The 15627-nt window shown below is 31.5% G+C and overlaps 1 protein-coding gene across 1 annotated transcript; it reads left to right on the top strand.

Moving 5' to 3' along the window:
* The first annotated feature begins 3248 nt into the window (after positions 1 to 3248).
* LOC143082907 (sodium- and chloride-dependent glycine transporter 1-like) lies at positions 3249 to 15380 on the top strand. Its single transcript, XM_076258910.1, has 13 exons — positions 3249 to 3474; positions 6462 to 6684; positions 6959 to 7090; positions 7418 to 7600; positions 7818 to 7905; positions 8190 to 8322; positions 9250 to 9613; positions 9911 to 10023; positions 10225 to 10362; positions 11146 to 11245; positions 12068 to 12168; positions 12482 to 12643; positions 13087 to 15380. Exons 1-13 carry the CDS (start codon positions 3346 to 3348, stop codon positions 13306 to 13308), a joined length of 2088 nt encoding a protein of 695 aa, XP_076115025.1. The 5' UTR covers positions 3249 to 3345; the 3' UTR covers positions 13309 to 15380.
* The last annotated feature ends 247 nt before the right edge of the window (positions 15381 to 15627 follow it).

The following is a 15627-nucleotide window of genomic DNA, read 5'->3' as shown; positions in this document are numbered from 1 at the left end:
CAACAACAAGATACTTCAGATAATTTCACATTCGGGATGAGCTTCAATTTGAAAGTTTCCAAATTCGACGAAAAAGGGGACGGAAATGGCCCTTATGCTTTATCATAATTGAGTCAAGTAAATAAACCCTTAGCAATTCGTAGAAGCTAAAATTTCCTGGAAACAAGTTTTAAAGAATAAATCCAGGTATCAATGATAACATTTCATCACGTAAACAGTCATGGTGTTTACATCTTATAAATCTTAAATTCAAGTTGACAAATAATAGGCGAAAGATAACAAAAAGTGTTTTCAAACTCATTAGTCGAAAATAAGCTGACAACGCAACAGCTATACAATAAAAAAGACAAATAAAAGTACACAAAACACAACATATAGAAAACTAAAGAATGCAAGAACCCCACCAAATCTGCCATTTGTAACTGCTTTTTACAGTTTGTTCTTATGGTGTGTTTTTACATCACTTTCCCAGGGAGCAACCTCAAACATGTCTTAAACCTAATGTTAAGTGGTTGTCGTTCCATAATGTCTGTTATTTTGTTAAATTGAATTGTTATATATAAATTAGGGCATTCGTTTTTTTTTTTTTTTTTTTTAGACCTGACTCTAAACGATGTTTTTTTTTGCTCATTGATGAAGGCCGTACGGTACCCTTAGTTGCTCCTATCTTCGTCACTTTGACTGCTTATGAATAGTTGTCGCAGGCAAAGGTAATCACACCTTAATAATATAAATATATAACAAGAGTCTACTGTTTATTGTGTAATGTCTTGACCTATTCCTTAGGTTTGTTCTGTTCGCGTAGCTAACATAAATGGAAGTAAACTAAAATGTTCCGCATGATAAAACAAAATAAGCGAGGGTCAGTTATGTATGAAAAGAATAAAATAGACTAAAATAGAATATACTTTTTTTATTAACCAAATTATGGCCACAGGAAAGTATATAAAATAAAAAATGTGTGGTTACACGTATAAACATTTATAGAATATTAATGTCTTCAATCTTAACAATAGACATACATGTAATAAAAAAAAAAAAAATTGTATGCGTAATGTCAGAAGTACTTTACTATAATCATGATAATTATGAACTTCTATTAATGATATGTGTAGGCTAAGTTTTTTGTTATGAATTATGTTTGCAATGATAAGCATGCAAGAAGTAAACAAGTTTATTCAGATATTTGAAATTATGCTTTTCAATTAATCAGTATGGGACACTTGGTAGAATATACTTTATCGTCAAGCGTCAAAAATTTGTTTTCGCTCCTTTTAGAGTCAAATGAGCCTATTTTTGTATTATCGTCATTCGTCATGTGGGGTACCCCATTCTTACCCTCTCATATATTCTTAATTATAATCTGTCACAATACCATGATGAATAAATTAACATTGTATCTGAGAGCAGAACTTTATACACAGTGGGGACCCATTTATAACGTACACCCTATGAATACCACGGAGCTAAAATTTCAGTGAAAATTCCACATTTAAGCGTCACATGCATGTCTAAATCGTCATTAGTCCGTTCACATCGTGCTTATTTCATATTATACCGTTATCATGGTTATGTTAGGTGATTTCAATTAAAAAGTATTTTTGAAAAATTACTTTTTTGCAATGCGTATTTCATAAATTTCAGTTCACTTGAATTGAACATTTAAATTATCTTTGTCAGTATTATAGTGTCCTTTTCTACAATTTATACTAGAATTTCTTAGTTTCTATTATATGATTTCTTAAAACAAAAAAAATACATTTTGCTCTTAAAGGTGTTATTATGAAGGTATCTTACTCGGTTGATTTTCTTTTGTAAACTCAACCGGCAAGGGATTTCAGATTTAAATTATTATCAAGAAATTCAACATCATCTAATACGACATTTCATGTATATATTTTATACGAACAATGAAATGAAAATCGGGTCAGAAACTAGGGTTAAACTATACTGACAAGTTTCAAATAATGAAAGTTTGTTTTACCTCTTTGCTATAAGATGAATATTGATCCAAGGAGGTTATATGATCTCATATAACCTCCTTGATTGTACATACAGACAAAAATACTTCCATGCTAAGGGACGACATCAATAGTTCAATGTAGGATAAAAACTTAATTCATATAGTTTTTTTCACTGACCCCTGCCCCCTCTTAACTTAATTTGGGAAAAAAATGATTGACCAATAAGTATATGTATAAAATCGATGTCAATTAAACCATGGAAGTAATATTTAAATATAACTTCCATGATTAAACCAAGGAGGTTATAGATTAAACATAACTTGCAGCAATTTTGACCCCCACCCCAAACTATTTGAATTTAGTATTTTATCCTTCATTATTGATGTTGTTCCTAACAAAGCATATATTGTGACGTTTAAAATATTTCCAAATTCTTCTTAATCTGACAGCACTTTCATAGAGATAATTTAGTTATGGTAATACCTTCTATGATGGAAATTTTATCCATGTTGGAAAATAACACCGATTCGTTCCAATAAATATTCAATTGACCTGAAAAATTTATTTAAAGATCGATTCACCTGTTAACTATTTGTTTAATATTTTTGTCGATAAAAACTATCGGCAAAGTTAAACACATTCGTTTGATTATATTCCATTAATTGTCTCTTCATAAGCGTATAATTTTACAAGTATAGAAAAAGGTTTACTCGACCGAGGGGGGAGGGGTTAATTAATACACACAATTAGAGGGTACTTGCTGTTAAAACAAAAACTTTAAAATACGTTACCGATTAAAACAGATATATACAATCAAAGGAGTGTAAACAGAAATTTTATATGTTTATGAATATTTCAAAATGTTTACAATTATGCTCGATATACACAAGATTTCCGAAATATCATGTTGGTTGTTTATATCATGGAAGTATTATATTGACAGGAACTCCAACAATAATACTTCCATGTTTATATCAAGGATTTATTTACTATGCAAATCATTGTTTATATTAAAGGGTAAAGTGCATTCTGAGAAATATCTACTATAAGTGATCATAATTAAGTCTTATTTTTAACCGACCTATTTCCCATATATCATATTTCATTAAAAATCTACAGGAGCGGTAGCATTTATTTACAAACATTCTTTCACCCTCCGTGACCTGTCACGTGACATCTTTATCAATGAAACCTGGGAAATAATTCCATGACGCATGTCATGAATAATTAACTTTTGTAATAATTAACTTTACTACAAATTACACACAACTTCATTTGTTTATTTTCATACTTAAATAGGAAGCAACGAAGTAACATATCAATTTTTTTCCGCGTGTCGTGAAATTAAAGAAACAATAGAAATAAGATCGTCATAAATAAAATGATGAGAGACACGAAAGCTGTTGATTCAGAATCAGGATTTTTACCGGTTTCTGATATGGAGGACGGAATTGTTGATGGCGGAGAAAATGTCCAGTATCTCTTCCCAGGCGTCCAAGTCGTAGAAGTTGTAAGTAGAAAGATTTATTTAAAAGATTGCAGATCTCCTTTTCTAGTGAGTTGTCTAAATAATTAATATGCGCGATTTCATGTTTATGAAATATATAAAATTATACTATATAGCTGAAGTTTTTTTCTTCTTTTTTTTAAATTAAAAAAATAACAATGACTTTAAATTAAAAATAAAATGAAGAAATATTGAAAAAAAAACTAACCGTTAATAAGTTTTATGTGGATAATTATGTTCTTCGATGGTTTTATTTATGATGTTTAACTGTAAATGTTACATTTTCTCATTTTCGGCAACAAACCGCATATAAATAGATGGATACGAAAAAAGATTTATAGCTGTATCAAAACGGGGTGTATATAAGTGCTCGCTCGCACATTAAATTGTAAACATTTACTATCTGTTTACAAATAAAACCACATGGCGCTAAAATGTAAGAAGGAAGTCATAATACAAAATCACAGAGGAAATAATACTTCAAAATTTTATAAATGCGGAAAAAGATAATGACTTAATAGTCATGATAGTAATGACGTATATAATTTACTTCTGGCGCAATTTTACCGTGAATGCACAAGAAATTTAAATAGTTAGTCTGTCGTTTATTGTGTGTTTATTTTGACTACTCCTTTCAAACACGTTTTAAGTTAACAAGTGATCCATATGATGTCACCGCCACTATATTTACTATTTGTATAAATCAATTGACAAACAACGTAAACATTATTTGTTATTAAAGAAATGCACACCCAAGGAGTTGAGGGTAAATGAACAATTTAATACTCTTTTTCTTATCATATCCTACAAGATAAATTGCATTGTAGTACCACAAGTCTCTTATCTAATGTCAACAAAGGAGTGAGGATGAACATATGGGACCACATGGGGTGTAAGTTATTGGAAACCCCAGGGTGAAAACACATAACATATGGGACTCCATGGAGTGTAAGTTGTTGGAAACCCCAGGGTGAAAACACATAACATATGGGACAATGGTACAATTAGATTAATAATTTGTTCCTTCTGTAGTGATCCCAATTCAGAAATTCTGAATGTTGTTACTTACATAACATAATTTTCGCGGTATTATTTGAATCGTGTTTAAAACCTCATATTTTTGAACGTTGGCCAACTTTTACTGAATAATTCATTTTTGAGTGCTACAGAGTGGAGGATTGGCTAAAGTATGTTTTTGTTTTGTTTCTATTTCTGTACAATAGTGCTCTTTGCATCGTCAAATATAGCACATGCAATGTGTTTTGCCATGGTAACCAGACTTTTCCACAAGATTCCTGAATGATGACGTATTTTGTAAATAATCAATAAGAAGTTTCATAATTAGTTAGATATAGCTGATTTGAAACATATTCCTGCTTTGGTACATTTTTGACTGATAATTAGCTGCTGTTTTCGTTGATTAGATTTTTATCAGTTACAAATCGATCTGAATACTTAATATTGATTTGTGAGGAATCCAGATTTTTCTGGCATACTCTATAAGTTTGACTGCTTTATACCAGATAAAACATGTAAAAATCAGTAATCTGTTTTACGATTGTATCATCTTATAGAATCGATATTTTATAGCAAATTAACGCCTTGAAAAGAAATCTAGTTGAATGGAAAATGTATTCATGTTGTATTTATAAATCAACCTGAAGATGAACAAATTTCCTACTTTAGTTTCCACACCATAAAAATGAAAATGAACTTTACATGTTTCGTACCATGATCTTATTCGTGAGTGAGAGGAACAGCCACACATAATCTAGTGTCTTCTCATCCTTTAGTTTTCTAATGGCAGATTTGCTATCCCCCTCTTTTAACTCTAGATCTGATTATAATTTAATATCTCAATACTGACCAATTCCTGGTTCAGTAAAAGGACGTCGGTATTATTAAAAGCAAAATGTCACTTTTCTCTACGCAAATATTTGATATGGTCAACACAGACCATTTAACGATCAATGCGTCATAAAATGAATAAATAAGTCTTTTGTCCAAATGTGACTTTATTTGATTACAAACAATAACATCTTTCACGGTATGCGAAAGTCATAAATAAACAAATGTGGGATTGAAATGTTTGATATAAAGCATTACGTAGAGTTATATAATAAATAATCTTTTATCCGAAACATTTCTCAAGTGAACAAATAAGACTTTGATCAAAATATTCCTTATAATGAATAAAATCCAAGAGATGTGGGGATACGGTTATGTGACAACGACTTGCTTAACTACACTATATAGACAAAAATACACTATTCACATTAAACGAAAGTAACACATATTGCATTTAAAAATTGATTTAAAATAAAATTGGTCCTTTTATTAAATGACGGATTTTACTGACAGTCCAAATCCAAGTTACTCGGGTTATTCGGCAACCGATTTCTTGTTTTTAACGTTATTAATGACACCATACACCAGACATGAAGCAACTCATCTTTTTACAGTTTATGTAGTTTGTTCTCATATTGTACTCTGTTACACCACTGTCCCAAGTTAAGTGGAGGGTTTGGCGCCAGTAAACTAGTTCAACCCACTACATTCTGAATGGGCCTGTCCCAAGTCAGCAGCCTATAATACAGTGGTTGTAGTTTGTTGGTGTATATCATATTTGTTTTTCGCTGTTTATAGTTTTGTACCTACATCAGGAGATAAAATATCTAGTTGAATTGTTTTACATTTGTCAGTCCAGAGCCTTTTAAATAGCTTACTATGTGGTGATGGGTTCTGCTCACTGTTGAAGAACATACAGTGACCTATAGTTGTTAAATTCCACGTTATGCGGTCTCTGGTGGCAATTGTCACATCAGCTGTTTATAATCTATACACAAATGTTTATAAATAGTCATATTTATACACAAGTCGTCCAGAACATGCGTGAAATATTTGTCACTGGACGTTAAACAACCACCAATCAAAGAATCATTTATATACATTTACTAATATACATTTTGATTTTTTTTTTGTGTTTTCAGAAAGAACTGCATGTCACGAACCCACAAAACAGAGATGATGCATCAAGTTCATTTAGTTCTATGGGAAGTGATGGAAGTGCAGATTTCAATGCAAAACTGGAAGAATGCCAAGAAAGAGCAGCATGGGGTGGCAAATTAGAATTTATGTTGACGATGATTGGATATGCCGTCGGACTTGGAAATGTTTGGCGATTTCCATACCTCTGCTACAAAAACGGTGGAGGTGGGTGCCGTATTTATTAAATTCAAAATAATTGGTTAAATTTTAAGTAAAGAAAGAAACAAATGCTGTATGAGTAAAACAGTAAGAATCAAATTACATTTTTTAACGACTTTTCGCGCAGTCATGAAAAGGACATGTACCAAATGAGTATATGAAATGTAGCCCATCTGTTGTTTTTTTTTTTTCCGATGTAAATATAACGTTGTTGTCTTTTTGACACACATTCTCCGTTTCCATTCTAAATTTTATTGACTTTATAACATATTTTCTTCAGGTGCGTTTTTGTTGCCTTACTGCATCATGTTAGCTGTAGTTGGTTTGCCGTTGTTCTACATGGAACTGGCTCTAGGACAGTACGCTAGTCTAGGTCCTATAACAATATGGAGACTTAACCCTCTAATGAAAGGTATGTTAAATTCGATTTGTATACACATGTTTTTTTTTTTTTTATTTGACAATATGATACACCAAATTAATTATTTTAAACATCCCTCTCTCATTAAATGGTTGGTTTAAATCTAACATTCTCTGCTAAGTTACGTTTACTGACCTTTTGTAAAACTTTAAATGTAGTACATGTATAGACAACAGTCATGACAGTTTTAAAATTTAGAAAAATGCATACAAGCTAAAAAAAAAAAAAAAAAAAAAATTCTCGTGTTTTTGACAAGTACGAATCTTGATTTCGAATTATTTTAGAAAAATAAATCTATTAACTGTCTTTTTCTTTCAGGTCTTGGCTATGCAATGGTAATTGTGTCATGGTTAATTGGATTATATTACAACGTTGTTATAGCACACGTTCTGTATTATCTTTACTCTTCTTTTACTTCCGTGTTACCATGGACAACGTGTGATAATGATTGGAACACCGTGCACTGCCTTATTCCAGCTGACTCGGAATTTAAGAAAAATGGTATGTATATTTTCATTATAAAAACGCTATTTAAAGCTTTGACATTAAAATATGAAACTTAAGTACATGTGCATGGCTTGAAGTTTTGAATACTTAATTACCATATTTTGTTTTGACTCATATTGCATACACACCCAAATACATACACCACACAAGCATAAGTTACACAATTGTGCTGATTTTATTGGAACTTACTTTGAGTTCTTTTTGTTTACAGAGTCAATATTCAATGCAACTCTCGAGACTACTACTACGAGTTCTCCCAAGCTCAACTTCACCAGAACTCCAAGCGAGGAATACTACAGGTATAATCATAATCAGTTAATTTGGTCAACTATGCTGCCTTGTGTTTTATTCAGATTATTGCATATTGCAGCGGAGTTGACCGTACTAAATTGCAAATACTCACAGGTACTTGTCTCTGAAAAACAAATTAACTATATACTTTAATATGACAATGTTATATTTCCGAATGCAGGTAAAACAAATCAGAGACAGGTGCCTATTCGTATTGTTTATCTAAACTATTGTATATTTTATTAATCTACCCTACATGGAAATGTTCATAGTATCTTGATTTTCATTGCAGGTTTAATGTACTTGCACAGAATGATTCTATAGACGAGTTTGGAACCATACAATGGCATTTAGCATTATCTCTGTTTATTGCTTGGCTCCTGGTGTTCTTAGTCTTAATGAGAGGAATCAAGTCTTTAGGAAAGGTAGGTTCCACATTTTGTTAAACATAACGATGGATTAGTTTATTTCATGCATTATGTTTATTATGGTTTTACATTTACAGTCTTTTGCAATGCATTATGGGTCCTTCCGTTTGGTGCATACACATGCAATAGTTAACTTATAAGTACTAGTATACATAATCCCTCGTGTCTTTAGCGGGCACTACTTTACAAAACACACAAGGCTAAGCGAAGAAATGCTTGCACTTTCCTATAAAAAAATTTAGTCCACAAGGCTTAATAAGGACAACAAAAGGCTACCAAACTCTTTTGTTCGTATATTGCACTAGTGTGTGGGAAAATACGATTTCAAGTCAACAGCCGTTTTTTTACCTCGCCTTTTCATAGTAGTAAATAATATAATTATAATATAGAATTTATCAAGACATGTTATAACCAATTGTATCATATAATCTGATAATCATTGGTTTCCATAATTAGAACAAATACTGAAGACAAGATCTAATACAAGTTGAACGTATATAAATTGTGTTTGCCGTTTAAAATATTAAACCTAATAAATGTAAAATCGACATTGAAAGAGATAAAATGTAAATAAGTTTTAGAAGTAACATGTGTTGCTCAGAAGCCGGATATTATTAAGTGGTGTCCGTATCCTGTTTTGATAAATCTATTTCTTGGTAATTAACATTATTTCCTATGATAATATTTGATCACATAAAAACGATAAATATGGCGCATAAAAAGTAAACAATATATTGTTGGCATGATTTTATTCCAATAAATATTTTATATTTACATTCAAAAACAAATTAATGTAACAGCATGCACAAAGTAATGAGGGATATCACATCCCAGACGAACAAACACTCACCGACTTAAAACACTATTAAAGACATGTCATCAATAAAATTTATCAGAAATTTACCCCATTATTTTATTTTTTAGGTTGTATATTTCACTGCCATATTCCCCTATATCATGCTTACAGTTTTGTTTATCCGGGGTGTAACATTACCAGGAGCAGGCACTGGGATTGCGTACTATTTGAAACCCGACTTCGAACGTCTGCTAGACCCACGTGTCTGGAGTGATGCTGCAACACAGATCTTCTACTCACTGAGTGCCTGCTCAGGAGGATTAATTGCTATGGCAAGCTACAACAAATTTGACAACAACTGTTATCGAGATTCATTAATTGTCTGCCTTATCAACTGTGGTACAAGTATTTTTGCCGGCCTTGTCATCTTTTCTGTTCTTGGTTTCATGGCCTTAGAGAAAGGAGTAGGAATAGCGGATGTCGCTGATGATGGTAGGTATAATTTGTAACGATATACTACCGTGTTATTTAAAATAAGTTAATCATATTAGATTGATTTCACAATGCAATTTCATACTTATTTAAAAACATGTTTGAAAAACTGATGCTTGAATGATCAGGTACTGTCATATAGATTCCGTTTCAGCATTTAAAAACGGCAATCACCATCGAAAAATGGTTCATAAAACATTTCGGCTGCAAACCGAGTCTCTAATCATGCTTACACGTATACATGTATTTGGCTTGTTGTTGAATATTTTAACGTTGTAGTATTCTTTTTTTTTATAGGACCTGGATTGGCTTTTGTTGTTTATCCAGAAGCACTCTCCCGAATGCCTGTGTCACCAATGTGGGCAGTGTTTTTCTTCATCATGATGGCTACTCTTGGCTTTGGTTCAGAGGTAAGTTTTCATGTGCATTTTATAGATTGTGAGCGAAAAACGTCTTTCTCGATATTGTTTGGATTTGAAAATTACAGACTATCTGAAATTTAGTTTTAACGATTCATGAAAAACGAAGACAGCATAAGCAGTATCCTCATTATTTGTTTTTACTTATAGATCATAAATATGTAACTATAGGAAATATCGTTTTTGTTTCAGTTTTCAATTATTGAATGCGTACTGAGTGCAATAGGAGATGAATTCCCCATTTTGAGAAAAGAAAGGAAATACAACATTGCTTTCCGTGCAACCTTTTGCTCTGTTGCATTTTTACTGGGACTTCCAATGATTTGTAATGTAAGTATTTGTTTTTAAGACACGTGTGTACAATAGTTATATAATTTTAATAATGGTGAAAAGACAAAGTGAGGTCATCATGTTTAAAAATACCATTTGTGAAAGTTCATTCGTTGACCGAAGGTGAACTTACGTCGTGGAACTTATCCGTATTTATTTCCATGGACATATTGAATGAATTTCTATGTTCTGTAATTGATTGGTACCTAAATTACCGATATCACTTTTATGTTGATAAACCATATACCAACGGAATCGCGGCGAACCTTACAATGGAAACCAATAGCTAAATGTACAATCTATATTCAATTATTAACTAAACAATAAACCGTAAGTGGTATTTTAATTGCTGGTTAATGGAAAAAGAGCCATACCACGGAAAAGCAAATTATGCTTTTGATTGTACCAAACCTTTTTAAGTGATGATAAGTTCTTGGTTCTTTTTTATGTTAGTTTCGTACTTTCCAATGACGATAACTGATACTGAATTATACATAGAAAACAATAAACAAAGGGTGATTTGTTTCATTTCTTCTGAACAGTTATAACGTATCCTCTCTGATGGTTTGATATTTTGTTGGTCCACCATACAAGTCATAGCTTGCATCTTTTAATCAATGACAGCGAAATAACTTAACTAGTCAACACAAACTAGAAAAATAATATGTATCATAAAAAGATGACATGATAATTTATTTGTACATCAGTTGAAAAAAATAAAAGATTATTGTACATGATATTATGCACTTTGAAATAATATCATCATTGTTTTTGATTTTTCAGGGTGGTATATTCTTGTTGAACTTGGTAGATTATAGTGTAGGCGGGTTCCCACTGTTAGTTGTTGGTCTGGTGGAACTGATCACTATCAATTGGGTCTATGGTACGTACTTATAGATACATAAACAAAAATATAATGAAGAACATCAATGCGAAATCTTGATGATCCGTCTGAGCCAAACTTTATAAGACTTAGAGATTTGGTCTCTTGTGAAGCGATGTCTCATTGCCAATCGCACTATATCTTATTTTTTATATTTATAAGATAACCTGTTGATTTTCGTTCAAGAAAAGAAGTTGATTTGTATCATAGCTGCTTCAAGGTTGAATACAGATCTTTAGTGTGTTGTAATCTTTAGATGTATTTTGTGTTTTTATTTTGTTCTGCTGTTCTCATTTAATAATTTCTAACAAGTTATCCATGACTAATGATCATTATGACGAAAGCAAATGACGAAAGAAGCGTTCCTTCTTGAACTTAGTGTTGTCTCATTGGCAATCATACCACATCTTATTTTTTATATTTAGTGTTATATGGCTTTCGTATCATACTATATTTCATAATATTTTGCATGAACTTATTTTGTTACAAATTTTGATACCCCTTTCTATTACTATTGTCAGAGACAAGTCTGACATCCGTTTGTATTACCATGATTACTATTGAGACAAGTCTGAGATCCGTTTGTATTACCATGATTACTATTGAGACAAGTCTGACGTCCGTTTGTATTACCATGATTACTATTGAGACAAGTCTGACGTCCGTTTGTATTACCATGATTACTATTGAGACAAGTCTGAGACAAGTCTGACGTCCGTTTGTATTACCATGATTACTATTGAGACAAGTCTGACATCCGTTTGTATTACCATGATTACTATTGAGACAAACGTTTATATCCCTTTCTATTACTACCTTTAGGTTACAGCAAGTTTGCAGACAATATACACATGATGCTTGGCCGTCAGCCTGGTAAATACTGGTTTATATGTTGGAAATATGGATCCGCACTAGTCATTGCTGTAAGTCGTGTGGTTTTTCATTTTATAATGATACCTTGTAATCAAAATAAAATAAAAACTACTTGAATAATAAGAAGTTTATAGGTAATGTTAAAACTGTGTTATTAAAGCGTTTTTGTAAGTGAAAAAGAATACAGGAACAAAAATATTTATCTATTGTTATTGTAAGTTAAACTATTTTTTATTTTCATTATTTTTAATGTAGTAATGATTTTAAAGATTTGATACTGTAATTAAATAAACATTAAAGTAGGATGTTTAAGTGCACGTGTTTAATATGTACTATGTATTGCATTATCTATATTTTTTGTAGATAACTATAATTATGAACATTGCTATGTACAAAGAACCTGACCTTGATGATGTTCTGTATCCAGAATGGGCTAAAAGTTTAGGATGGTTAATTGCTATGTTTCCAATAGTTGTTATACCAGCATGGTTCCTCTATAAATACTGCCGAATTGGAGGATTTGAGGTTAGTACTACAATCATCAAGCAATTAGATATGTACCATGATTCAGAACTTCTTGACTGTTTGTTATTTAACATGACTAACACATCTATGCAAAACAATCTACACACAAATTGCGAAAACGTTTATTTTTAAAAGAGAAATATATTTTGTATTGATACCTCCAAAAACTATCAAATTATATTAAAAACATATTCCAATGACTCTGTGCATGCGTTCCTTAAAGTTATTGCTTCATTCGATTACAGAAACGAAACGGTGAAACACCTAAATTGCATTCAAAAGTAGTGATAATCAAAATTCTCCAAACACACAATACTTTATGAAAGTAATTGTAGACAACAACTTGCAACATGTCACTGGGAATATGCTTCACTCGTGTCTTATCTCATAATTCACAAAACTATACAATTCGTTCATGATACCAACATTTTTTTATTTTACAGTTGATGAAAATGGGAGTGAAACCGTTACCATCATGGGGACCAATCAGTAAAAGTAAACAGAGACAATATGCCGATGTAGAGACCAGTGTAGATAAACGTCTATCAAACCCAGCTTTTGCCAGATTAATGGGGAGTAATGCAACAACAGTAACCGAGTGCTCACCGGCATCATCGACCATCAATTTGATAAGGAGCAAAAATTTAAGTGAATCAGATGTTTGATGGTAGTTTTTATTAGAATGGACGTTAAACGGTTATTCGGGTATTTCAGTTACCATCCGGACAAACGGAAGTATAGATCATGATTGGATACTGTATTAACACTATCTAAATATAGAACTGACACTGTCTGCATACATCACTGACACCGTCAAACCATGGAAGTAAAATATAATACTTCCATGGTCAAACTAAAGTGATCTGTCCGTAAAAGTAATATGTGATATTTTGCACGATACAGGTTCTGTAGTGTAAAACAAACAGTCAAAATTTGATTGGAATTGATTATTTAAGGTTTAAATAAACTACGATAACTACTTAAGAGGCAATTTTTGAATATCAAACTTTTTATTTGTTAATTGTTTGAATTTATTGATTAATAGTTGTAAATTTTCTTCAGTTTTGATTAAATTTTACTTTGATATGAAGCTGCGAGATGTTGCCACAATATCTTCTCGCCGTTATTTTATATTATAGTTATATATAATAATCGCAGACGTTTAGGGCATTTCCACAAGATATTGGTTGAGTAAAAGTCATTTTGACATTAACCATTATCCATCATATTTTCAAAAGTTAACATTATTAGCTGTAGAGATGTTTTTTAAAACAGTTGTTCATGACCATTTTTAGACTTTCATTAAAGCAGGATCTCATTTGCCATACTGTGTTCTCGACATATAAACGTGTTATGACGTGTTATTTAAGTAGTTGATATATATACGGTTTAAATAGCGTTTTTTTAGTTGTTGTTAAAAGTGATATGACAAATATTAGTAAATGAGAAGATGAATATTTGTAAATAAGTTGAAGGATTTGTTTGATTGTTTTTGTATCCATTATTTGAAACATGAATGTGAGACATATGTAAAAAGTGCATGAATGATGTGTAAAGTTTGAATGTTAGTTGTATATTTTTATTGGGAGGGTAAACTTATGAATATTGATGGCATTCTTTATATATGTTGCTTTTGTGCTAGTTTACACTGCCAATTACCTAGTCTAGTTAATTCTTATTTCTTATATAATAAAAACTGACTTTAAAGTAGAGGTTTACATATATTTACATGATTTCAGGAATAGTTTTTCTGTTGAAGTGACAAATGGGATTTCTCAAAATGAAAAGTAATTAATAACTATTATATATCAGTAACATTTATTTCAAGAGTAATATTTAAAAATAATATATCTATTAGAAAGCAATTTTTGACATCAAAGGATAAATTATCTTCCCTTTTATAGATTTGGCAGATAGCGTTTTCTTAATTCTAACATTTATTCTATAATATCAATTGGATCCTGTACAGAGATTTACCATTCCCCACTGCCCAACCCATAGTCATTAATTGTGTCAGAAATTTCATGTATGTTCCCAATGAAGCCAATTTTAAATCAAGTAATACTTGCTTATCTCTTATGCTACTGCTATAAACCAGTGTGTACAAAATTGTCAGGAATGATGAGGGGGAGGACAGGGGTAAGGGAGACAGGGAGAAAGGGGGTAGGAGAAGGGAGAAAGGAGAAAGGGGGTAGGAGAAAGGAGAGGAAGGCTGGGAGAAAGGAGAAAAAATAGGAGAAAGGAGAAAATATAAAATATCTCTCCTTTTAAAAAATGATCTAATAATTTCAAGAAAAAATATCTCAAAAGGAGATGTTTTATTCTAATGGGAGAAAGGAGAACGGGGGTAGGAGAAAGGAGAAGAGGGGTGAGAGAAGGGAGAAGGGTACCCCCCTGTCCTTCCCCTCAATGATGTATGATTGACTAGTCAAATCTGGTTGCCATTATGCGATCAAGATCTTTTTTGAACCATAAAGAGGGCATATTTTTAATCAAATGTTATTGATCCCGTTTTATTTATGTGACGCAAGAGCAATTTTATCTTCTGCCTAAATTTACCCCCATTTTGATCTTGAATCTCAAAATTAATATGCATTTAGAAATATTGTTGCTGTTATAAGTCATCAAATTTGTATAAAAGTTTTTATCGAATACTTGATTATTGAAAGTCAACTTGTTTTTTTATTTTTGTATGTAATGCTTGCAGTTTGTTATTTACAATAAAAGTGAAAAATAACTGATTTGTTGCTTTGTACTTCAGCTATGGTTTATACATTTCGACCTATTGCCTTGTATATCTATGCTAACATTGAATTCATGACCGATTTCAATTGTATTTTAATTTCTAGTCAATTGCAAAATAAAGAGAAAATCTTCCTACGTAATTCTGCACAAACAAGAGATATATTGTAACGGAAATTCCTGTACATTTATCTGTTGTTATTGTTTTGTTTATACATAGACTGGCCGAAATACAGAAAACA

This window comes from Mytilus galloprovincialis, chromosome 7 (assembly GCF_965363235.1).
Source record: "Mytilus galloprovincialis chromosome 7, xbMytGall1.hap1.1, whole genome shotgun sequence".
Taxonomy (NCBI): domain Eukaryota; kingdom Metazoa; phylum Mollusca; class Bivalvia; order Mytilida; family Mytilidae; genus Mytilus; species Mytilus galloprovincialis.
This window is presented reverse-complemented; position numbering and strand designations above follow the sequence as displayed.